The following is a 23,060-nucleotide window of genomic DNA, read 5'->3' as shown; positions in this document are numbered from 1 at the left end:
ACAAAGTGTGTTTGCTATGAAAAATCCTTTTAAGCTCTTCATCTTTCCACGTTTGTACAGTAACAGTATGCTCCTTTTATCAGAGCACAAAAAAAACATGTAACCAATAAGATCGGGTGAATTAGCTGGGATATAAAACAGGTAAACAACAGGCTTAGTATATAGCTTACAAGGGGAGGGCGTGATGTTGGGGGTCACCTATTTTGATCAAACTGAGGTTATAATGCAGCCTCAACGAGTGACTTGTACCAAGCAGTAAGGCACAATACTCAAAATTAAAGGAGAAAGCTGAAGTTGAAAATTTCAAATCACTTAAAATCTTTAAAATATCTGTTATTAATAGAGTGACTGGTGGCTTGGTGGGTCTGTGCCAGTTTCATAATCGCAAGGGTTGTGTTTCGAATCTCAGTGGTATAAATGTATTCTTTTTATATACAGTCGACCCCCCTATAACGTACGTTCCTATAACGACAATTCCTATAACGTAGCGAAAAAATTGTAGCAACTTTCGTATAACGTACCTCCTATAACGTCGTTTCGCGACAAGATTGATAGAGTCTGGACCAATAGTGAATGAGCAGCCGAACTACTTTCCTCCGACCCTGCGCCACGCTACGGAGCGGCTAAATTGAGTTTGCTATCGTCTGTTTAGTATTATATATAAATTATATATAAATTAGGTACTGTACATATAATTATATATTAATTATATATAAATTAGGTACTGTATATATAATTATATATTAACTTAATTTATTGTAACTTTATTATAATTATATATATGCTTTCTGCCGCCTGGCAACACGCTACGGAGATTTTAGGCTAGTAAGTTGAGTTTATTATCGTCTGCACAGTATGTAAATTAGGTACCGTAAGTCTAATACAGCACTAATTTTATACATTTCTTGTGAAAGAAACACTTCTTATTCAACGTCCATAAAAATTATTTATATTAATGATGTCTCCAAAGGTCAAGTTATTTTTCCGCCAAAAATTCGTTATCAGAAATTGCGGCCGTCGTTTCGCGTGCTGTTCCGCGATGAAAACCAGCTTTAAGCAACGGCGTAGTCGAACGGTGTAAGTAATCCTACAATTTTTTGTTTATAGCATAGTTTATACAGATTATTCCCAAAAAATTATACGTATTTTGGAAATGTTGAGTGGAATTAGTCTAGAATCGGTTAATTTTATAGAAGAAAACCTTTCGAACAGCCTTAGTCCGTAAAGTTCCCACCTATCGGGCTGCGATTGGCTCATTCCTACAACGTAATTTTCGGTTAGCGTGGAACGTATCTAAGCGTTATAGGGGGGTCTACTGTACAAAACTATAATTTTTAACTTATTCTTGGCATTTTTGAATCTATACTTAATATTTTTAAATTTATTATATTTATTTAAAAATTACTTAGTGGATAATCTGTGATAATTAGTGATTTGGGATTTGTACTAACATTTATTTATAGTTTATTTGGGAAAAGAATTTGATTTAAACAAAATTATCATTAATATAAAGCTAAAATTAGCAATATTTGTCAGTCACTTTTATAACAACTTAAAACCCCTTAAGTCCTTAGCCCAAGTTAACTCGGGCAAGGCCAGTGCTTGTGTAATTCTTCGCCCAAGTTAATTCGAGCATAGGCCTTAAGGAACCTCAAAAAAGATCTTGACTTATAACTTTTCCAAAAATGTATGGATCAGCATATATACATCGTTATCTATCACCTATGCAAATTTCATAAATTAATTTTGCTGTGAAAATTTTTATGACGACTTTTTAATTAGATAATTAATTGCACTATTGTTTTTTTATGGGAGTTTTTTTTTATCAGATTAATTAAATTGTTCTAAACTTCTATTTGACCGATTTGACATCGGTAAAACTTTTTTAAATGCTATTGGATGATTTCTGACATAAGCAGGTTTTTTTGTTTTTTATTCAGTAGAATTTTTCCCTATACCTTTTTTTGCCCCCCTGTATTGTAATAGAATAAAAATCGGAAATTTTGTGTTATATTTGAACATATGCGGTAAACTAGATCCCCTCCTGCTTTAAACCCGTCTTCCCCTGAGGCATACATATAAACAACCTGGGAAAGCTGCCATCAGCTGTTCTCAAGGTCATTCAGTTGTAAACAATGTAGACTGCAAGTGTGAAATTTCAGTCTTGTAAAATGATAAATATAGCTGCAGGGAATGTTTTTCTATCAAAAAAAGCATTTTTTCGATTATTTTTAAATTTTTATACAGTTTTTTTTTAATTGTGGTTTAAATTAATTGTGGTAGATAAAGCACGGATTTAATTTGGATAGCTTTGTAGGTGAAGTGTTAAGAATGTAAACATTTGAATAATATACAAAAAATAAATAAATGAATAAAACTTAAAAACTTAAGTACAAACAATGTAAAACTACAGTAAATCAACTAAATTCACTCTCATGTTATTTGCACATACCTTAGATCATCCCATGTTTTTGGTAACTGAAGAGGACGCACAGATTCTACAACAGGACCCATTACTTTTTCTACTGCTTCTATATATTTCTGAAACTGTGACAAATAACTTAAATACTCATACTTTAATTTTATAAATAAATTTTCTGATTCCTAATTAAATTTTATAAAATAATATATTATATACTAATTAATAACATAATAAATAATTCAAAATCAAAAAATACTAATGACTTAATTAAATATTTTACATATTAAAACATCACATTAATTTTAGCAACAAATAAATTAAAACTACATTTTAAAAATAAAAATGAATAAATACATATTTATTCTCCTATTCTTGCTTAATCATAATGTTACATTAAAAATGGAGGTTTCAAACAACAGTAAAATCAAAAAAAATTAAATGGAAAAAAAAGCCCATAAATCAAGAAGCAATTATACATAAATCTTTAAATTAAAAGTACATTAATTTTATTGAAATTTCAAACATAAAATATGCTTTAGAGTATGCAAAAAGAAACTGCAACAAGTGAAATGGTACTCACGATCATCTACATGGCATCCAGTAATTTTTTAAGAATATTACAACCATATAAATTAATTTAAGACTATAAGAATTAAAATTCCATCAAAAGCATTGCTAAAATGAAGCTTAGCAATTTGCATTTTTTGTTATTCTGATTTCTGCTAATATGTATATACAATTAAACTGTAAACAAGTAACTTACTGAAGAAATTCATTAAAAACATTGCAATTTATGTAACAGAAATGTAGGTATGTGCAAGATTTGTGCTACTTTCATTTCAATTAACAGTAAATGATATTCAACTTTGTTCTGAATATTTATTTATTTTGTAAAATCATATTAAAAGTTCATTAGGAAAAACAAGCTAATTATTATTTTATACTTAAAAATATATCAAGGGCTTTTATACTGTATTTACTCAAATCTAAGATGTGCTTTAATTCCTACATTCTCACCTACAGTTTTTTTTTCTTTTGAAGTAACATACAACTCTAAGTAAGTTATAACTCACTGTTTTCCATAAAATTAAAGTCAGAAACACCTTCACTTGCCATGTTAGGCTCTTCCAAATCAACACTAGCATTGCTTCAGTCATATTCCTTAGTTTTCATAAACTAAAATCAAATACCTTCAAAGCTAAAACTACACTAATCAGGACTGCATTCAATGTTCATATCTTCCCACATGTTGTCATAATCAATGTTGTTTAAAGCATCAAAAATACAAAATTTCTTGAAAGAGTGATATGCAACTTTTTTTGGAATTTTCATCCAAATACTTATGATATTACTGTAGTAGACTAACAAGACTAGACTATGTTGACCTGTTAACCCTTTGATTCATACTCCTATAAATGTACATGCTACATGTGGTCAGCTGTACAGAATAAGCATGTATACACACATTTTTAAATTTGTCTCATTGTATTAATAGTATGCTCATATATTTATCAGCAAATGTGAAATGTTTTGGCTAGCTACAGAGATCTACTGATAGGGTCTAAACATTTTTTTACAGAATTTCTGTAAGTTTCATAAATTTAACATAGAATTTACTACCATAAAGACAAACATGACATCAATTTTGATTAAACTTTGTCATTTTACATTACACAAGAATAAAAATGTAATAAAATCAAGGTTCATAATTTCATTTTTAAGATACAGTTAGGTCAATGTGACAATATTCAAGGTTGTTACCTTGAATATTGTCACATTGACCTAACTGTACAAACACATTCAATTTTTTTTATTTTTTATTATGCCAGCAACAAGTAATCATTACAGATGGCTCCCGAAACATTACTATTGAAGTGCTAATGCTTTGACTCAATTCATAGCTCATATTCAGACAAAAAACGAACTGTCCCTAGTTTAAAAACTCTCACTCTGGGAAGAGAGGGATCCATCAGTAAACCTACTTATCAAAGGGTTGAACATTTTCTATTATAAATATTGGCTTAATAAAATCATTAAAATTAAACAAGAAATTAGTGACACAAATAAGGAACGTGACACTAGAGATCATTAATTATTATGTATTACATTTATTACAATGAATCTAAGGAAAAAGCTTTTTTCAGAGAAACTAAAGAATGTAAAAAGTGCATCTTACATCAAGTAAATACAGTAATTACATTTTCAATTGAATAACTTTCTCTTAGTACATATATACATATAATTTTAAGTCTAAAATTTCAATTTTTCAATTAAAAAATTAATTTAATAAATTTTTCCACTTACTTTTTCCACTGATGTTATATTTTTTAATGCCTTATCTTGCTTTTTCATTTCTTCATATTTAGACTGAGTTAAAAAATAATAATAATAATTAATTCAAAATCACAAATTCACTTAGAATCTTCCATGTTAATTTTTTTTAAATGAATTAATAACGTAACTTCTCATATTTTAATCAATGTTTTCAATTTTTAATTATAATTTAATATTTAGAGAATCACAATTAACATTTATAACATTTTTAATTAAGAATTTAATCAACTTTTATTCTAAAATAAAGATATTTAAGCATTAAAATAAATAAATGATACATTAAAAATTTAAATGATGTTAGATTATTTTCAAATTCAAGAATATATTTTATAGATCTAAGACAGACTGCATAATATAAGACTGTACATAATTATATATTTGTATTGAAGACAATCTAATTTGGAATATTCAAAACAATCATGGAATCTGACAATATTCCATTCGATTAACATTATAAATATTATATACGATATATATACATATGACCAAATGGTGAGAGATGGGCTTGACATAGTCAGCATAGACCATCATCTAAACATTCCTGTTTTTTTATTTTTATTTTACTTTTTTCATTTTATGCTTGGATTCAATCCCGAGTCCCTCAGACTCAGGACTGAATAAATAGTAGATTGACATCTTAACTTCCATGACTGCCTTAATCATTTTTTTTTTCCATAAATTTTACTCATGATTTGATAATGAGTAATTTGTAGTATCTTGTCAACTGAATCTGGTGGTATTATCTGATATTTGCATGCTGAATAGATATGTTTATAATTTTATTTTCTATTTTCAATCACTGAAAGTTCTGTCATAAGATAATATTTTATTCTATAACATTAGATGATTTTAAAAAAAAGAAAAATTAATTTCTTGTTATTGATTCATTCAAATACCTTAATAAAATATAATACATTTACATTACACAAAGAGAAATGTTATGCTAAAACTTTCTTGTCTTTTATATTTAATAAAGAAAATTGAATTTCAATTTTTGTACAAATCTGTATTAAAAATTTCCTACCACCGTATAAATTTACGTAAATATATAATTAATATACACCATAATTAATTAGTCTATTCAAAAAGTTTGAGGAAAGTAAAACAAATGTAAAATTATTTTTAGAATAATGTTAATATTTTTAGTCTTTTTTAATTATTAAGACACAAAATTTAAATTTTTACAAAAAGACAAATTCTTACATTTATGATATAATTAAACATTGGTCTTGCTAGAAAAAATGCCACATCGGCTTGAATAAAATATTCCGACAAAAGTCGATCAACTGAAGGAAGTCTATTTACGTAATCCTCCATACTGAGACTATTTGACAAAAAAGAACCAAACTGCACTAATGTATCTTGACACTGAAAACAAAAAATAATAATAATTAGAGACATATTCTGATTCTTAAATATCTGTTTGTCACTTTAATAAAAAAAAGACACTCGTTTATCTTATTAGCAACTAAAAATTTATCTTAAAAACTGATAAACTTAGCACCATATTGATTTATTAACAAAATAATTGCTAAGTTCAAAAGCCAGAAATATTTTAAAATGAATTGTTTTCAATAAATTGTATGGCCATCTCAATGTAACAGTATAAAATTGTTTGGTTATTATAATTATATAATAATAATTATTCCTGAAGTAAATTGTATGTTGTTTATTTATGTAACTAAGAATTTATATAAAAATACATATAAAATTTGACAAAAATTTCTAAAAAATTAAAATTTGTCATCATTATATATACTCTAGAGTAGGCCAGGCCAACAAGTTGATTGTGACTGACCAATCGATCACTGTATCATTTTTGGTCAATTGCAGGTAATATGGTCCATTAAAACACAAAAATAAATATTTGTTATTTTAAGAGGAATATTAAATTCATATACTTTTCAAGACAAAATCTTTTAACTATTTGTTATGAGTTGATAACACCATGCTCTAAGAGAAAACATATGGCAGGTACAAAGAAATGTGCTGTCTGTCAATGTTGTTATTTTATTAACTTATAAAAACAGAAAGAACTACAAACATCTTCATTATATCCTTTCATACACCTCAGGAATGCAACAGTGGCCAATGTATTAATTAAAAATTTCATTATTTTATAATTATGCCACAACCCTGAAGTTTTTAAAATGTTTTTTGCATATAGTGAATGAATAGGCTCTAATAAAAAGTCTACTTCTCTGGAAAAAACACCCCTCATCACACATGCCACATCTTTCCATCCCTCTAAGTATGTAAATAATCCTATTGTGGCACTTGTTCATAGAGCATACTTACTTTCCTCCTCGCAAATGTTGATACATAAAGAAATTTGATCATTGCCACAGCAGTATGTAATGCAGGATACCCACATGCAAAGTTCAAGTACATCAATGCCCTAATATGTAGATCACTTTTCATACCCATAGCTTTACATCCACAAAAAGGAAATCTCACTCTCATAAGCCCCTCTATTCTGTATTTTGGATTGATCTCTCTGAACATCACAAAATTTTGAAAATTTAGGCTTTCTCTCTCAATAAAATCACAAATGACTTTGCGTAGAAAATGCATAATATTATACGAAATTACAAACAGCTTATCCACATGAGAAAATCCAGGCATTTACTTGATAATGCTACTACCCCAAAACAGTAGTACAAAAATATATTACATAGGGGACACAACAAAAATGCTAATTAATTGCATATTAGAACATCAGGGAGATATATGTAACAACAGATATACCATAGAGCTAGCTAAAAAGTAATAGAGCATAATTTTGTACCTGCCTGGAATGAGCAGCATGATGTATGGACTGAAAAATCATCAAGCTGGGAGGTTTTGTTCACAAAAACTTGGGCCCTGCAGCAAACCAATATCGGTGCTCCAAGACTGCAAATCACACTGTATAAATCCTTAACAAAGTAATGTATAAGAAGACTGCTACTTCTTGAATGTAATTCTTTTTGGCAAAGAATTGCTATGGTAAAGTAACACTAATCTACATTCTAAGCAGTTGACTTTCTACACGGTGATCAATTCATCCTTATGTTCAAATCTAATAACTGCTTCAAGATCTTCAAATTTCATAATTGTGTTCCATTTAGAATGAATTAATGTTAAAATTCAAAATTTTATACTAACATTCAAGCATGTGTTCTTTTGTTTTTTGCCTGGCATATGCATGGGCATTTTGTTTCATTATTAAACACAGTGTCCTCAATGTTATTTATTTCATTGTGATTTGCACAATAGAAAAGAAGTAAAACTGTCTTTTGTTGTGAAGAAAATAAATGTCATTTATTTATATATTAGTGTCTTTACCAAAAGGAGATAACCTGGAATGTTAATTACTGTACAATAAATAAATATAACTATTTTTTGCAGCATAATTTTATTAACGTAGATTATTTAACAATTATGAAGAAAATAAAAATGTCAAATACATAAAAAGGGCTTTTGATTTGTGAAAGTCTATCACAATCCACTACAAGTTGGTCAGGCCTGCTTTAAAAAATAAACAAAAAAAAATTATAATAATTTTAAATATATAGTGGTGCCTCATACTGTGAATTTAATTCATTCCAGCAGTTTGTTCAAATTCCAAATCATTTGAAGTCCGAATCAATTTTTTTCTATTAGAAATGAGGGAAATCAAATCAATCCATTCTGAGACCCTGAACAATACCATTTTCAATGAACTTAAAATATCAAATACACATAATTTAAGTTAAAAATAACACAAATAAGCCCTAATAATAAATTTAAACACGAAACCATAAATAAAATATGTAGATACTGTATAATAAAATTAAAGTTGCATTTATTGGTTGCACACTGTTGACTTCAGTATCTTAATGTAGTTGTGTGATTTAACTATAACATTTGTGAAATTTAACATATTATATACTCCTCAAAAATGAAATTGGAACACCAAGAAGAAATACACGTAGTCACATGAAAATTGCAGGACCAGTAGAGGTGAGAGATATGCAAATGATTAAGTTTGCATATGCATTGGTTCATGTGGTACCCAGTTTTGGTTTATGAAGACAGCAGCCAGCTTGTGCCATAAATGCTATCAGCAATGGTTTGCCAAACTTTTGAGAAAGTATAAATTCCTTTGAGACAACAGCAAACTAAATACTACCATTTGATGGCTGGAAAATGAGATCATATCCTGGAGCTGTATGATCTACATTTGTTGATGCACACAGTAGCGACATGTATTGGGCACAACATGCATACCATCCAGTGATGTGTGATACAATGGATGCAAAAACATCTGCAAACACACTGAAGAGAGAGTGGATCACACTGGTACACAACAGAGAGCACAGAGTGGCAGATTCACCAAATGGCCTGTTGGATCCCATTTGCCATGGCATGTGACATTCAAGGCTGCCTTTTGCTATCAACAGGTACATCTTCGTCCACCCAAACCATCCATAACAAATTCCATAAAGTTAGACAGCACGCACGACAACTATGAGGGGAGTCCTTAAAGGTACAGGCCAAAATTATANTTTTTAACTTATTCTTGGCATTTTTGAATCTATACTTAATATTTTTAAATTTATTATATTTATTTAAAAATTACTTAGTGGATAATCTGTGATAATTAGTGATTTGGGATTTGTACTAACATTTATTTATAGTTTATTTGGGAAAAGAATTTGATTTAAACAAAATTATCATTAATATAAAGCTAAAATTAGCAATATTTGTCAGTCACTTTTATAACAACTTAAAACCCCTTAAGTCCTTAGCCCAAGTTAACTCGGGCAAGGCCAGTGCTTGTGTAATTCTTCGCCCAAGTTAATTCGAGCATAGGCCTTAAGGAACCTCAAAAAAGATCTTGACTTATAACTTTTCCAAAAATGTATGGATCAGCATATATACATCGTTATCTATCACCTATGCAAATTTCATAAATTAATTTTGCTGTGAAAATTTTTATGACGACTTTTTAATTAGATAATTAATTGCACTATTGTTTTTTTATGGGAGTTTTTTTTTATCAGATTAATTAAATTGTTCTAAACTTCTATTTGACCGATTTGACATCGGTAAAACTTTTTTAAATGCTATTGGATGATTTCTGACATAAGCAGGTTTTTTTGTTTTTTATTCAGTAGAATTTTTCCCTATACCTTTTTTTGCCCCCCTGTATTGTAATAGAATAAAAATCGGAAATTTTGTGTTATATTTGAACATATGCGGTAAACTAGATCCCCTCCTGCTTTAAACCCGTCTTCCCCTGAGGCATACATATAAACAACCTGGGAAAGCTGCCATCAGCTGTTCTCAAGGTCATTCAGTTGTAAACAATGTAGACTGCAAGTGTGAAATTTCAGTCTTGTAAAATGATAAATATAGCTGCAGGGAATGTTTTTCTATCAAAAAAAGCATTTTTTCGATTATTTTTAAATTTTTATACAGTTTTTTTTTAATTGTGGTTTAAATTAATTGTGGTAGATAAAGCACGGATTTAATTTGGATAGCTTTGTAGGTGAAGTGTTAAGAATGTAAACATTTGAATAATATACAAAAAATAAATAAATGAATAAAACTTAAAAACTTAAGTACAAACAATGTAAAACTACAGTAAATCAACTAAATTCACTCTCATGTTATTTGCACATACCTTAGATCATCCCATGTTTTTGGTAACTGAAGAGGACGCACAGATTCTACAACAGGACCCATTACTTTTTCTACTGCTTCTATATATTTCTGAAACTGTGACAAATAACTTAAATACTCATACTTTAATTTTATAAATAAATTTTCTGATTCCTAATTAAATTTTATAAAATAATATATTATATACTAATTAATAACATAATAAATAATTCAAAATCAAAAAATACTAATGACTTAATTAAATATTTTACATATTAAAACATCACATTAATTTTAGCAACAAATAAATTAAAACTACATTTTAAAAATAAAAATGAATAAATACATATTTATTCTCCTATTCTTGCTTAATCATAATGTTACATTAAAAATGGAGGTTTCAAACAACAGTAAAATCAAAAAAAATTAAATGGAAAAAAAAGCCCATAAATCAAGAAGCAATTATACATAAATCTTTAAATTAAAAGTACATTAATTTTATTGAAATTTCAAACATAAAATATGCTTTAGAGTATGCAAAAAGAAACTGCAACAAGTGAAATGGTACTCACGATCATCTACATGGCATCCAGTAATTTTTTAAGAATATTACAACCATATAAATTAATTTAAGACTATAAGAATTAAAATTCCATCAAAAGCATTGCTAAAATGAAGCTTAGCAATTTGCATTTTTTGTTATTCTGATTTCTGCTAATATGTATATACAATTAAACTGTAAACAAGTAACTTACTGAAGAAATTCATTAAAAACATTGCAATTTATGTAACAGAAATGTAGGTATGTGCAAGATTTGTGCTACTTTCATTTCAATTAACAGTAAATGATATTCAACTTTGTTCTGAATATTTATTTATTTTGTAAAATCATATTAAAAGTTCATTAGGAAAAACAAGCTAATTATTATTTTATACTTAAAAATATATCAAGGGCTTTTATACTGTATTTACTCAAATCTAAGATGTGCTTTAATTCCTACATTCTCACCTACAGTTTTTTTTTCTTTTGAAGTAACATACAACTCTAAGTAAGTTATAACTCACTGTTTTCCATAAAATTAAAGTCAGAAACACCTTCACTTGCCATGTTAGGCTCTTCCAAATCAACACTAGCATTGCTTCANGTGATGGAATGCATAACTTTTTTTGTTTCAACAACGTCTCACCCAGCACAGTGGTCGTAAACTCTTAAATATATTTTACGTAGTAATAAAAATATAACTTGACATACGTATTTATAAATAATTTATATTCAAATTACATCATTTCTATGACCAAGGGTGGCGTAAGGCATGGACGATGTGGGCCACCGCCTATGCCTCTTGGTCCAAAGGGCCTCTCACCTCGAAGGTTTATGCATTACTTAAAAGCCGCGAACATGACGAAAAAGTTTTGCTCGTCATAAAACGATAAATAGTTTGTCAAATTTTTATTCATAAAAATGCAGTTTCAACTGCTTTTTATTTTATAAAATCCATCTTCTTGCACCACCACCAGAGGGCCTTTTAAACAATAGGTAGTCTGTTAGCGCTGGTCAGAACTTATCGGAGAAAAAGCACACTAAGGCTGATATCTCCATATGAACCAGGGGGAGACGAATAGAATAGCACTGGTCAGTAGTAGTCCAAAATTCAATACGAATGTTTGTTTCTTGAAAATTTGATCACAATTTAAATACAGTATTTATTTTTAATATTACCGATATGTCATCGAAAAGAAAACGTGTTGCATTATCATTAAAAGACAAATTAAAGTATTTGTTTCGATTATCCGGATTTTTCCTTATCCGGACTACCTTCATCCCCAATTAGTCCAGATAATCGAGGTTCTACTGTATTATTGTTTCAGGTCTATTATTATTAACTAATTTTATTATTAACAAGTTTAAATCTCTTTATAACCTGTAATATTTTTTAGTGCTATATTTTTCATCAGATAATAGTTCTCAAATTTACTCATTTCAGATAATGTTCTAATATCAAAGTATGGTCATATGAAGAATATAAACAGCAAAACAATAAAAATTGAATTATATTTAACAGTATTTTTTTTAATTGAATTTGTTCTGGTATCAATGATAAAATATTGTAAGTCAACATAGTCCTTAAAACTTGACACCATGATCATTTAGAAATTAAAACTGCTTATTCAGGAAGCTAAAAATATTTTATATTGGAAATGTTTTCAACTATTTGAGTCAGCTTCAGTTACAAATTCATTATTCAATGAATAAGAATATAAAATATAATTTATTTGACAAATGTAATTATATTAACCTCAGCTCGCAGTAATTCACCTCCCGCCATAGCTTCTAGCTGTTCGAGTGTCATTTCTTCCGATGCTTCAATACCCGCCATTTTTTGAACAATTTCTTTTAAAACTAACAAGTCCAAGCTAAGAAATAAAAATTATTAATTTATTCTAAAATACAAATTAACTGTATGAAATTATGTGAAAATAACTTACCTTTTTTCTGCTTTTAACTGATTTGCAACATACTGCAATAATCCAGTAAGTTCAATAGGATATTTTTTAAAAATAGCACCACAAAAACTGGACAAACCTATCATTAAAAAATAGTTGTCACATTATTAAATAAAAATTATATAACAATATTTTTCTTAATATTTTTAAAATACATTATGTAATAACATATTTCATTAATTAATTTAAAACAAATTTAAAAGAACAAATGTTATTTTTTAAATTACTTAATTGAATTACTAAGCACAAAATTAATTAATTTATATTTTGTCAGTGTAAATGTATACATGTATACATAATGGGTGCATAACAAAGTCCTTATACACACATTTAACTGAAGAATGCAGATAGCTACAGTTATGATCATGATATATATTTATAATAAAGTGACTATACAGTACAAGATAAGACTGCTTGCAGCACCCCTATCCATAAAATTTGAAAGTTAATGCTCCTATCTCAGAAACAATGCAAAATACAGGAAAAAAGTCTATTATAAAGTTGTGAAGCATGATCAATTTAGTATGAAATGGCACTCTAAACATATGAATAGCAGAATACAAAACATGAAATTTGAAATTATTCAATTTCAGATAATTATGTGTCAATTCTAATTCGTTCACAAAGCATGGAATGTGAAACTGCACGGACACAACAAATTATTCCAAACAGCAACAAGCAGCTCTGTCCCAGATACAAATATGTATTTCCTGTTCTATCCCTATTTCTCACAATTTGCTGCTCTGTGATGCAATATGTTGTATCTTTTATATATATATTTTATTTATATATGTATATATTGAATATATGAGATTCTTGGCTATGATTTTGTGAGAATCAACATTTTAATATTTTAAAGTTAACATAAAGAAAAATTATTGAAAAAATCAACGAGGAAGTAACAAGATTTCCTCCATGATAACACTTCCTTTCTAAATGGCTCTTCCTGGAGAGACAATTCACCCAGGGAAGAAGTAGAAATTACGATATTGGTCAACAATGGTGTTCTTCATCTGATTTTACATTTTTGGAAACATTCCAACCTGAAGAGAAGACTGAACCTTATAAAATAAAAAAGAGAAAAGGACAAAAAGGTTGTCTAGTTTGGCGGTCCCCAGCCAGTCCAGTTCAGTCGTCCCCCAACCAGTCAAATTGCCCCTAAACTGCAGATATGAAGAGAGAGAGAAACAGAGAAGGATAGGAAGACCTCTGTCTTTAAACAAGAAATTATCAGCTCCTGAAGATAGTCATCACCAATAAGGACAGATCTGCATCTAAGTAATAATAATGCAGTAAAATAATAAAATAATTCATTTTACACATAAAAAAACTAAATTAAAATTTCAAAGGATTGAACCATCAGGGCTAACTCTAGTGCTTAGCATCTTATTCACTCAGCTATTGCCACTCTTGGATATGAAACTTTCAGACTTATAAGCTAAACACTAAATTTTCAGAGGTTCATTTTTTGGAAATGCTTGAAAAGTGAGACCTATTATTTAAACAAGAAGCTGTTTGTGTGTAAGGCTACATGCTCACCAAGTTTCATTTGAATCAGAGACCCGAACATCTGGCCCTCTCCTTGTAAGTGACAGTTTAACATGTTAGTTTTGCTTTCCAGACGCCATACTGATAAGGCTATTAGCACCTGCATTAATTAGTCAGTAAAACTGGTGGCGATAAATAATTTGAATTGGTAAAAAAATTTAAAACTTGCAAAATGGTGGCAATATTTTTAAATTTTCCAGAGTGACCTCTGCTTATATGTATAAAATAAATATCCAATATAGACAGTATTAAAAGTTCTACATATATAAGAGTATAGGTACACATACAAGCTTTTACTTATTCATTAATTAATGAAAAAAAAAAAAAGACTTACTCTGCAACCAGACAGAAATTCCAGTTCCCGTATGTTTCATCCGCTCTTTCATTGGATTAACCAATGCTTCAATTATACAATCTTTGTCAAATTAAGTAAAATGTAATTCATTTATTTTAAAAATAGTAAATTTTAAAAATACCAACTTATTACAACTTAAAATTTAAATATTTATTTTATCTTATAATTTATCTATATTTAAAGGAAATTCTTTCCAACCAAGTTTCTTCTACTTAAAATCAGATTTGTTTTCAAATATTTTATATTTTCAATTCAATTCAAATTTCTTTCTTTGCGTTTTATGGGATACACCCATTACAAGGAGATTACTACAAAAAATAATTTGGTAAGTAAGTTATATAGTATACAATTATTATTTATAGTAATTACAAAAACATTAATGGTAAAATCTAATCTAAACTCCAGGAGAGCTATCCTGCATTAGACAATAATTTAAAAGGAAATTTATACAGTACTAACACAAATGTTGAGGAACCTTGAAAAATTAATTGATACAGATCATTCTATGAAGAACAATTTTCCAATTAAGACAAATCAAATTTTTCTGTAATACTCACTAATTTTCTACATTTGCAAAGAATATGAAAAATTAATATTGACTCTTGACATATTCTACATTTTACATTGATTAATTTCAAAAAATTTGATTCTTATATAAAAACTATTATGTCTTAATTGCAAAAAAAACCTTTTGACTTTAAATGGCAAATTAGAATAGATATATCCATTTGATAGCAGAAAAGATAGGTTAATGGAATACTTAAAAGTTACTAAGTATGAAACTTAGCTTTCTCTATAGATTGGTTTTTGGAATCAATTAAATTATTATAAATATATTAGAATATTTAATCCAAAAACACCAATCCTGTTCTGTGGAGTCTAATAACAATTCAACAATAAGTTACATCCAAACCTGATCATAAAGTTTGCTGACTAATTTTAAATGGCTATGTTCCTGCTCATGGTACAGTATACAATTTCTTTGTTGAGCCATTAGAAGACATAACGGCAAAGCTAGATCTTGTTCCAAAAGAGCTTCTTTTAATCTTAAGGATGACTTCTTGGTATTTCTCATCTGATTAAAATAGCCTCCCTGAAATACAAATTTAAATTTTTTTTTTAACAATTTTAAGTATCATACATCCTCATGTTCAAAATTAAAGCAACACATACAAATGCACATAATGAAAATACAGAAATGAGCAGTCCTCCATTGCAATGAATCATCCAAATGCCTTCTTCAAGGTATGCTTGATAAGTTATAATGAATCAGAAACACTTCATTGTTAACAGTCTGAGCAGATGACTGTCAGAAACTGTGTATATACTCACTAAATTTTGTTGCATGAGCACTCTGCTACTGTACCTCATTTGCATGATACCTGCATGATAGGACAGCTCTTTGCTGATTTACATATAATGTATGTTTCAGTTATTCACATTTCACAGTGTTAATTTTATACAGGTCTTATGTTTGCTGCTTTAATTTTGGGCATCAATGTAAGTACATATTATTATAATGTATGATTTCAAAAGTAAAAACTATCTATTCAAAATTTAGCAACAATTACTGTATAATCAAATATTAGTCAATATTTTCCCCAGTTTTAAAAGGAGAAAAATCATTCAAATTCAATTAAAGTTTTCTTCAATTTAGATAACTGTCTGTAGCACATGAGTTAAACTGGTGATAAAATTCAGCATGTTGATTGTTTAGCAATGTTAAGCATCAGCCAAATTGTCATCTGTTATGCTGCAGTATGCAAACTATGTACAAAAATATATGAATGTGAACAATTGACTAAACCAAGTCAATTGATTTCATTGTACTCAACAGTTTTAGTGACTTCTACAGAAATTTTATTTTGATAACTTTTTTTATTTCATTTCCAGAAGTATCTGCTAATCAAGCAATTGTTGGAAGGATGTTGAAAATTAAGGATGAAATTAATTCTGCTGTAAAGTGTAAACTTCTATTGTAATTAGAAATTTTTTTATTCAATATGATTATATCTTTTAGACTTTATAAAAAAGTTTTAGACAGACAAAGTTTCAATTTTATTTTCAATGGCCATAAAGCTGCAAGTATACTTTCTAGAATATAAGTAAAATAGGCAAGGAATCCTACTTTCCCTAGTGTGACATTTATGCCGAACAGCCTACTTCCCAGCATATAAAACACTGTCTTGATTTTGCTCTGTAATTTTTATTAATTTCATTTTTATTGATATTGACAAAGAAGAATTAAATTAATTACTATCTAATTATTTACTTAGCTTAAAAATAGCCATATTATTCAGTAGGCTCTGAAGTTACAATTAATCACTTATAGATATTCAATGTGTATATTACTTTCTATAAAACAAACTCTTTGAGTAGAATTTTTTTGATCAACTAAATATAATTTGTAAAAATTAACTAAGAAAGCAATCAAAATTATCTTATGCTGCTTGATACCCAGGTATTTCTAAATACAAATTCAAAAAGTTTTAATTCTAACTAAAATAATTTTGAAAAGAAAGAAATGTAATTGAACGTAACTAATTTTCATAATCAATTGCATAAATAACAATAAAAATTCTACATATTATTGTAAAAGTTAAAATAATAATAGACCTGAAACAATAATATATTANTTAGCTTTCTCTATAGATTGGTTTTTGGAATCAATTAAATTATTATAAATATATTAGAATATTTAATCCAAAAACACCAATCCTGTTCTGTGGAGTCTAATAAAAGATGAGAAACTATGTATCTTTCCAACATGTGACTAAATTTTGCATACCAATCTCATAATATAATTGAGATGGGTTGATGATAATAATAATAATAATAAGTGTAGAGCCCAAACAGTTAGGAGATGAAATTTGGTACACAGGGTATGTCATGAGAATGTACACTAAGAAAAGATTTTCAAAATTCCCCCTTAGGGGAAGAGGGTTAACAATTACCCTGATTACTTGGCTTCTATTGTACTATTTAGATGTGTTTTTGCAGAAAATCAAACATATTTTTAGACCCATCTAAAAATTCTCTAATTAGTCTCAGAAGAGGGAGGACCTAATTCTTGCACCCAGTGAAAATGGGTAAGATCGACTATAATCTAATAATCTTAACCTTCGTTATTTTACTTTTTATCTGAGCAACATCAGGCTCATCTGCTAGTTATTAGTATAAGATCTCTTTGACTTCAATAATTTTCTGAGGTCCTCAGTTATAATCTTAACAAAATTATTTTCATTTTCTTTAATTCTTTTAAAAAACTTCAAAATCCTATTGATTAAAAACGGCATCAACTGTAGTCTATTAAACATCACATAAATGAGATAGCTGAAACATGCAGCCTAATCTTTCTTTTCAATTTGGCAAGATTTGTAACACTGCTTTCATAAACTTTACTTTTCAAATAACCCCATAACCAGAAGTTACAAAAGATCTGGAAAAAAATTGACCGAGTAGTTGAAAAACTTTGTGAAATCACTATTGTCTCCAAATATGACATGTAGAAATTGAATTGCCATCCATGCAATATGGAGACTGGTGCTCTCCTTGCATAAACGTTATGATGTCCAAACAATTTCTCCCTTGCAAAGCTGGAATAACATTGCAAAAAAAATTGATATAGTGTTATCCATTCAATGTCCAATGTATGTGACGGTGTGTGATTACTGATATAAATTCATCATTCATTATAACTTCAGTTCAGAATAAAGATCAGCAAGATTAATATTGTAACACAAAGAAAAAACAACTCATCTAAATTTTTTCACCTCCTAAGCAAATACTGTGACATGGATTCTCTATTTAAAAGTGTGCAATTAAATTCAAAGTGTGTAAATAAATTCAATATTTTAATATCATTCAAGATCAAAATTATGTATTTTAATTTTAATTCTGTTTTAGAAAAAGAAAATTATACTTTATTTTCAGATTAACTGAAAAAGCCTTTAATATGGTGATTGATTTTTTAATTTTGATGTTACCAAATAATTTACCCAACATTTTTCTTAATTATATGAAAAAAATTTTTGAAAACAACTATATGTAACTAATATACCAGGGATATTCCAAAATCAACCTCTGATTGGCCAGAAAAAGTCACAGAAGGGAAAAAAAACGTATCATATAAAAAATTTACATACGTATCTACATTACTTTCCATATAGTTGCTATCCAAAATCAGGCACTTGTACTGTGACCTGGCGGTGTCGTTAATTGGCAATCTCTTGCCAATGAATGGCACTACAAGGTTACTCTGCCAGACTGTTAACTCCATCTATGAACTCCTCAATGGTTTCAAACTGCTGGATATGTCATCTTACTGAAGGAATGGTAACTGCTTAGTGCCAAGTCCAGGCTATAAGAGGAGTGGTTGAAAATCTCCCAGTTGAACTGCTTGAGTAAAGCCTTCCTGGCAATGCAGAATAAACATCAAAGCTTAGTCCATTCTTTGAGTTTTGTGAACATCAGCCAGTTGTTGGTATCCATCAAACCCAAAATCTGTGGTAACCCATCACTCTGTGACAATACAGAACAGAATAATCAAAATAGTGCTTGAAATTTGAAGAATGACATTTTGCATGCACAACATGAACTTGTTGAAAACTTTTCAACAAGTTCATCAGTTGCAGTTAATGTCATCCTTAAACCCAATTTGTCATGCACAACTGTGCATCCATCCCTAAATTTCCTGCACCAATCCCTCACATAACTATCAGAAAACATATCCCACTACAGACCTTACAGATGACAGGAGTGGTGGTAATAGGTCCATGTTTACTAACTACTCATGCATAAATAAAAAATAACTGACAATGACTGCATTCAGCAATATTACTATTACTATATTAGCAATATTACTGTACTAATTCTATAAACAAAGCGGTTGTTATAACAACTGATTTATTTTTACCAGCCAACTGAAAGTTGATTTTGAAATAGCTCTCATAAATAACTTATTTTAAAGGATACATGCTAAAACATCATAAGATAATGATGTAAGAAATTTCAATGAATCTACCACTGGAACAATTAAGTTATCCCATGTTTGAATTTGAGACAGTATCTGAAATTTTAATATATATTAATTATAAATTTCATAACAAATTTATTTTAAATATTAATTAAAACATATTTTACATAATCAAAGAGAAATCCTGGGCAACTATGACTTAACTTGCCAATTTGACGTCCAGATGGTTTCACATTTTCCTTACTCAATCGTCTGAAAACAAAAAGTAAAAATTTGATTAAAAAATGCCAGGATATGTAAGTTTAAATTTAGAAAATTTATTTTAAAAATTCTCAAAACAGACAATACATATATTTGAAAAAATTGTATTTATCAAATGTATTTTTTAATTGATTGTGCCATTGCCAGAGGAAAGATTTTAACATTTTATGTATTGATGTAGACGAGTAGCCTCTAAAGATAAGTCAACTCTGCCCAATAGACTGTTAATTCCTGATGTGCGTGAAAGGGACAAAGTTTGTGGACACATTTTATGTATTGTCTCTTTTGAGAATTTTTTTAATAAATTTTCTAAGTTGAAAAATTAAACATATAGAATTTCTATATAATTCTAAAAATAGTTTCCTAAATTTTATTTTTTTAAATCACTTACTTCATGATGTATTTTATTTTCTTTAAATTATCTGCTTTTGCACGAATTAATAATGGCTGGCTCAGGTAGGTTTCATTTTTCCATTGACTATACAGGCAAAATCTAAATGAAAAAATCATGAATAAATTTTTTAGCATTAATAAAAGCATATTCAAATAAACTTCATTAAATTTAAACATATTTATATACTTTTAATTATATTAACAAAAACAAATAACTTTAACTTACTGTTTTTTTTAATTTTGTTGACATTTTTTGATAATATTCTCAAGAGAGAAAGTAAGGCCGAGATGCCATTAGCGTAAAAATGAGCATAAAACCCCCTCAATGTAAAAGCTTTTAATCACGTGATCATGATATTTTATGCCTGAGCAGGTTGTAAAACCAGTGTAAAAGTGAGTTGAACAGTGTTCAACTTTCGACACAAATAATACAGTTTATTAATATAAGAAGCGGGAATGTTTAACACACTTGAAATCAATAATCATCACAGAAACAGCTACTGTACTGTTCATATGCTTTGATAATTATTGTATATCTGTATTTATACACAATAAAAGAGTAAAAAGCACAAAGTAAAAACAGTGTATTTTTACTTCAAGCAAACCAAGGGTAGGAATAGCCTCGAAAAATTGAAACTGCATGTTAAACAATTATAAAAGGTGTGTTTGTACAGTTTTACATGTGACGATATGTAAAATTGTGTCTAGGAGATCAAGAAAACACTGGAAAAACTTCCACCATACAATATAAAATATCCAGATAAACTTCCATTGTCCAGATTATCAATATGCCAAACAGTATGTTCAATAATGTAGCACTGTGTCAGTTCCGATAATGTTGAGTTAACAGAATATCATTGTATAATTTTAATTGAATAGATGATAATATACATTATTACAAAAAATTAAATTTTAAACCTAAGCATGAATATCTTAAAAAAATTGTTTTTTGTTTCTTTGTGTAGATTTTAACAAAAAAACAAACATTCCTCAAAACATGCAAAAATGTAAAATTAATTTGTTACCTATATTGATATGGAAATAATTTTAGCAGACTCCACAATTCCTCGGCCATACAGCAATTGCATTCTAACAATGACAGAGATGGTAATAGTGCTTCATCCAATAATGTAATTATATCATATTCCAAACTATCAGCTGAACTTTCATTTGAATTTTTCTTCTCTTCATTTGTTGCTCTCTATATAAAAGCAAAACAGAAAGTTTTGGCTTATTGTATACATTCAGTGCAAAAAATTATAATTACCATTCTTTCCATCTATAAAGATCACTTTAAAATAAGTTGCTATCTATAAATTCAAATATCAGAAAAATTTCTAAAGTAAAATTCTATCATTAAAGTTAAAATATGGGTTTATTTACAGAAACAGTTTTGAGAATTCAACAGCTCATTATTACTGAAAACATTGAAAACATCACTATCCACAAACAATAATTTAAAAAAACATTTTTCCTAATGTTTATGATGCCCATATGATGCCCAAAAGAAACAAAAGAAAATAAGTTCAAATATTCCAGTATACAAAATTTTTTTTCTCAACTATGCAGGAAGTGATTCTATTCCCCATGAACTAGCTTCCTTTTCCAGAGATGACACATCATCTGAATGTGTAACTTTTGACTGTATCAGGAAAATAACATCAAAACATTGTTTAACCAACCAACATTACCTAAAAAGGGCATTGAAATTAAAGGAGAGGACTCCCAAATAAAAGAAAAATGAACAATGATGACAATGGAGTTTGTCCATCATTGAGAGTCAGTCATCATCGAGTATTCACTCCAGATTTGGATATGCCGCCTATCAAGTCATCACTGCCAACTGCTGCCAATGACCGCATACCATCCTACCTGCCAAGAGGCAATACCATTCTCCTACAGGACAAGTCCACCTGCAAGTGTATGAATCACCTCAAGGAGCTACAACTTCAGGTATTTGACAACTTGCAATCACTTGTAAACTCTTTCTCTCAAAGTAAGGGACTCACTAAGATAGACCAATTGACTTATAGAATAGAATTCTACTATTCTATATATGTATATATATTTAAGCCTCTATATTAATCAATAAATAGTACAGGTAACCCCCGTATAACATGGCACTTCTATAGCATGAATTCACTCTAACAATGTTCGAGAATTGGGTAAAACCCTCGTACAACATGAAATGTAATAAAGTGTGCGTTCTTTTATACTTCCGTGTAACTCTGCGCGAGCATTCTAATTGTTTTCGTGGCTACTTTGAATGCTCTTTCAACAAATAATCCATTTAATGGTTATATTTTACAATTGGAACCCTTCTTTTGCCTCTAAAAGCTCATTTTAGAATTATAGATTCCTCCATCACGATACTATCGATAGTGTGGGCACCGTTATCTTTCTTTCACCATCATTCCTAAATGCCTAAAAACAGTAGCGCACTCCCATTGCAGAGTGACTGCTATTAACGAATGCACCCAAAAACTGTTACCAGTTAATGATGCTCATGCTGAGATCATCATATAGGATGAATAATCCTCTGGTAAAATATTTACTTAAATAATAAATAAGTATTTTACCTATGAAAAAAATGAATAATAAATCCAATTTAAATAAGGATTTAACAGCATGTTTTTTTA

At 28.7% G+C, this 23,060-nt stretch overlaps 2 protein-coding genes across 2 annotated transcripts in view; both read right to left on the bottom strand.

The window, feature by feature from the left end:
- Positions 1–15,912, bottom strand: part of LOC111617683 (THO complex subunit 2-like) — a 39,353-nt gene extending 23,441 nt beyond the window's left edge. The window contains exons 1-4 of the mRNA XM_023358967.1: positions 15,706–15,912; positions 5,960–6,124; positions 4,727–4,789; positions 2,453–2,547 (exon numbers count right to left, since the gene is read on the bottom strand). Of these exons, the coding sequence (XP_023214735.1) occupies positions 2,453–2,547; positions 4,727–4,789; positions 5,960–6,124; positions 15,706–15,867 (485 nt within the window). The 5' untranslated portion in view covers positions 15,868–15,912. The remainder of the gene's footprint in view (positions 1–2,452; positions 2,548–4,726; positions 4,790–5,959; positions 6,125–15,705) is intronic.
- A 3,843-nt stretch (positions 15,913–19,755) lies between these two features.
- The window catches only part of LOC111617682 (THO complex subunit 2-like), a gene marked incomplete at its 5' end in the record, with an annotated part of 11,522 nt that continues 8,217 nt past the window's right edge, over positions 19,756–23,060 (bottom strand). Inside the window, 3 exons of the mRNA XM_023358966.1 lie at positions 19,756–19,860; positions 19,935–20,019; positions 21,447–21,622. Coding sequence (XP_023214734.1) covers positions 19,756–19,860; positions 19,935–20,019; positions 21,447–21,622 — 366 coding nt within the window. The remainder of the gene's footprint in view (positions 19,861–19,934; positions 20,020–21,446; positions 21,623–23,060) is intronic.

The sequence above is a fragment of the Centruroides sculpturatus genome, unplaced genomic scaffold (assembly GCF_000671375.1).
Source record: "Centruroides sculpturatus isolate CEXI.00-Female unplaced genomic scaffold, Cexi_2.0 scaffold1143, whole genome shotgun sequence".
NCBI classification, from domain to species: domain Eukaryota; kingdom Metazoa; phylum Arthropoda; class Arachnida; order Scorpiones; family Buthidae; genus Centruroides; species Centruroides sculpturatus.
Note: the sequence above shows the minus strand (reverse complement) of the source record. Positions and strands in the feature narration are given on the sequence as shown.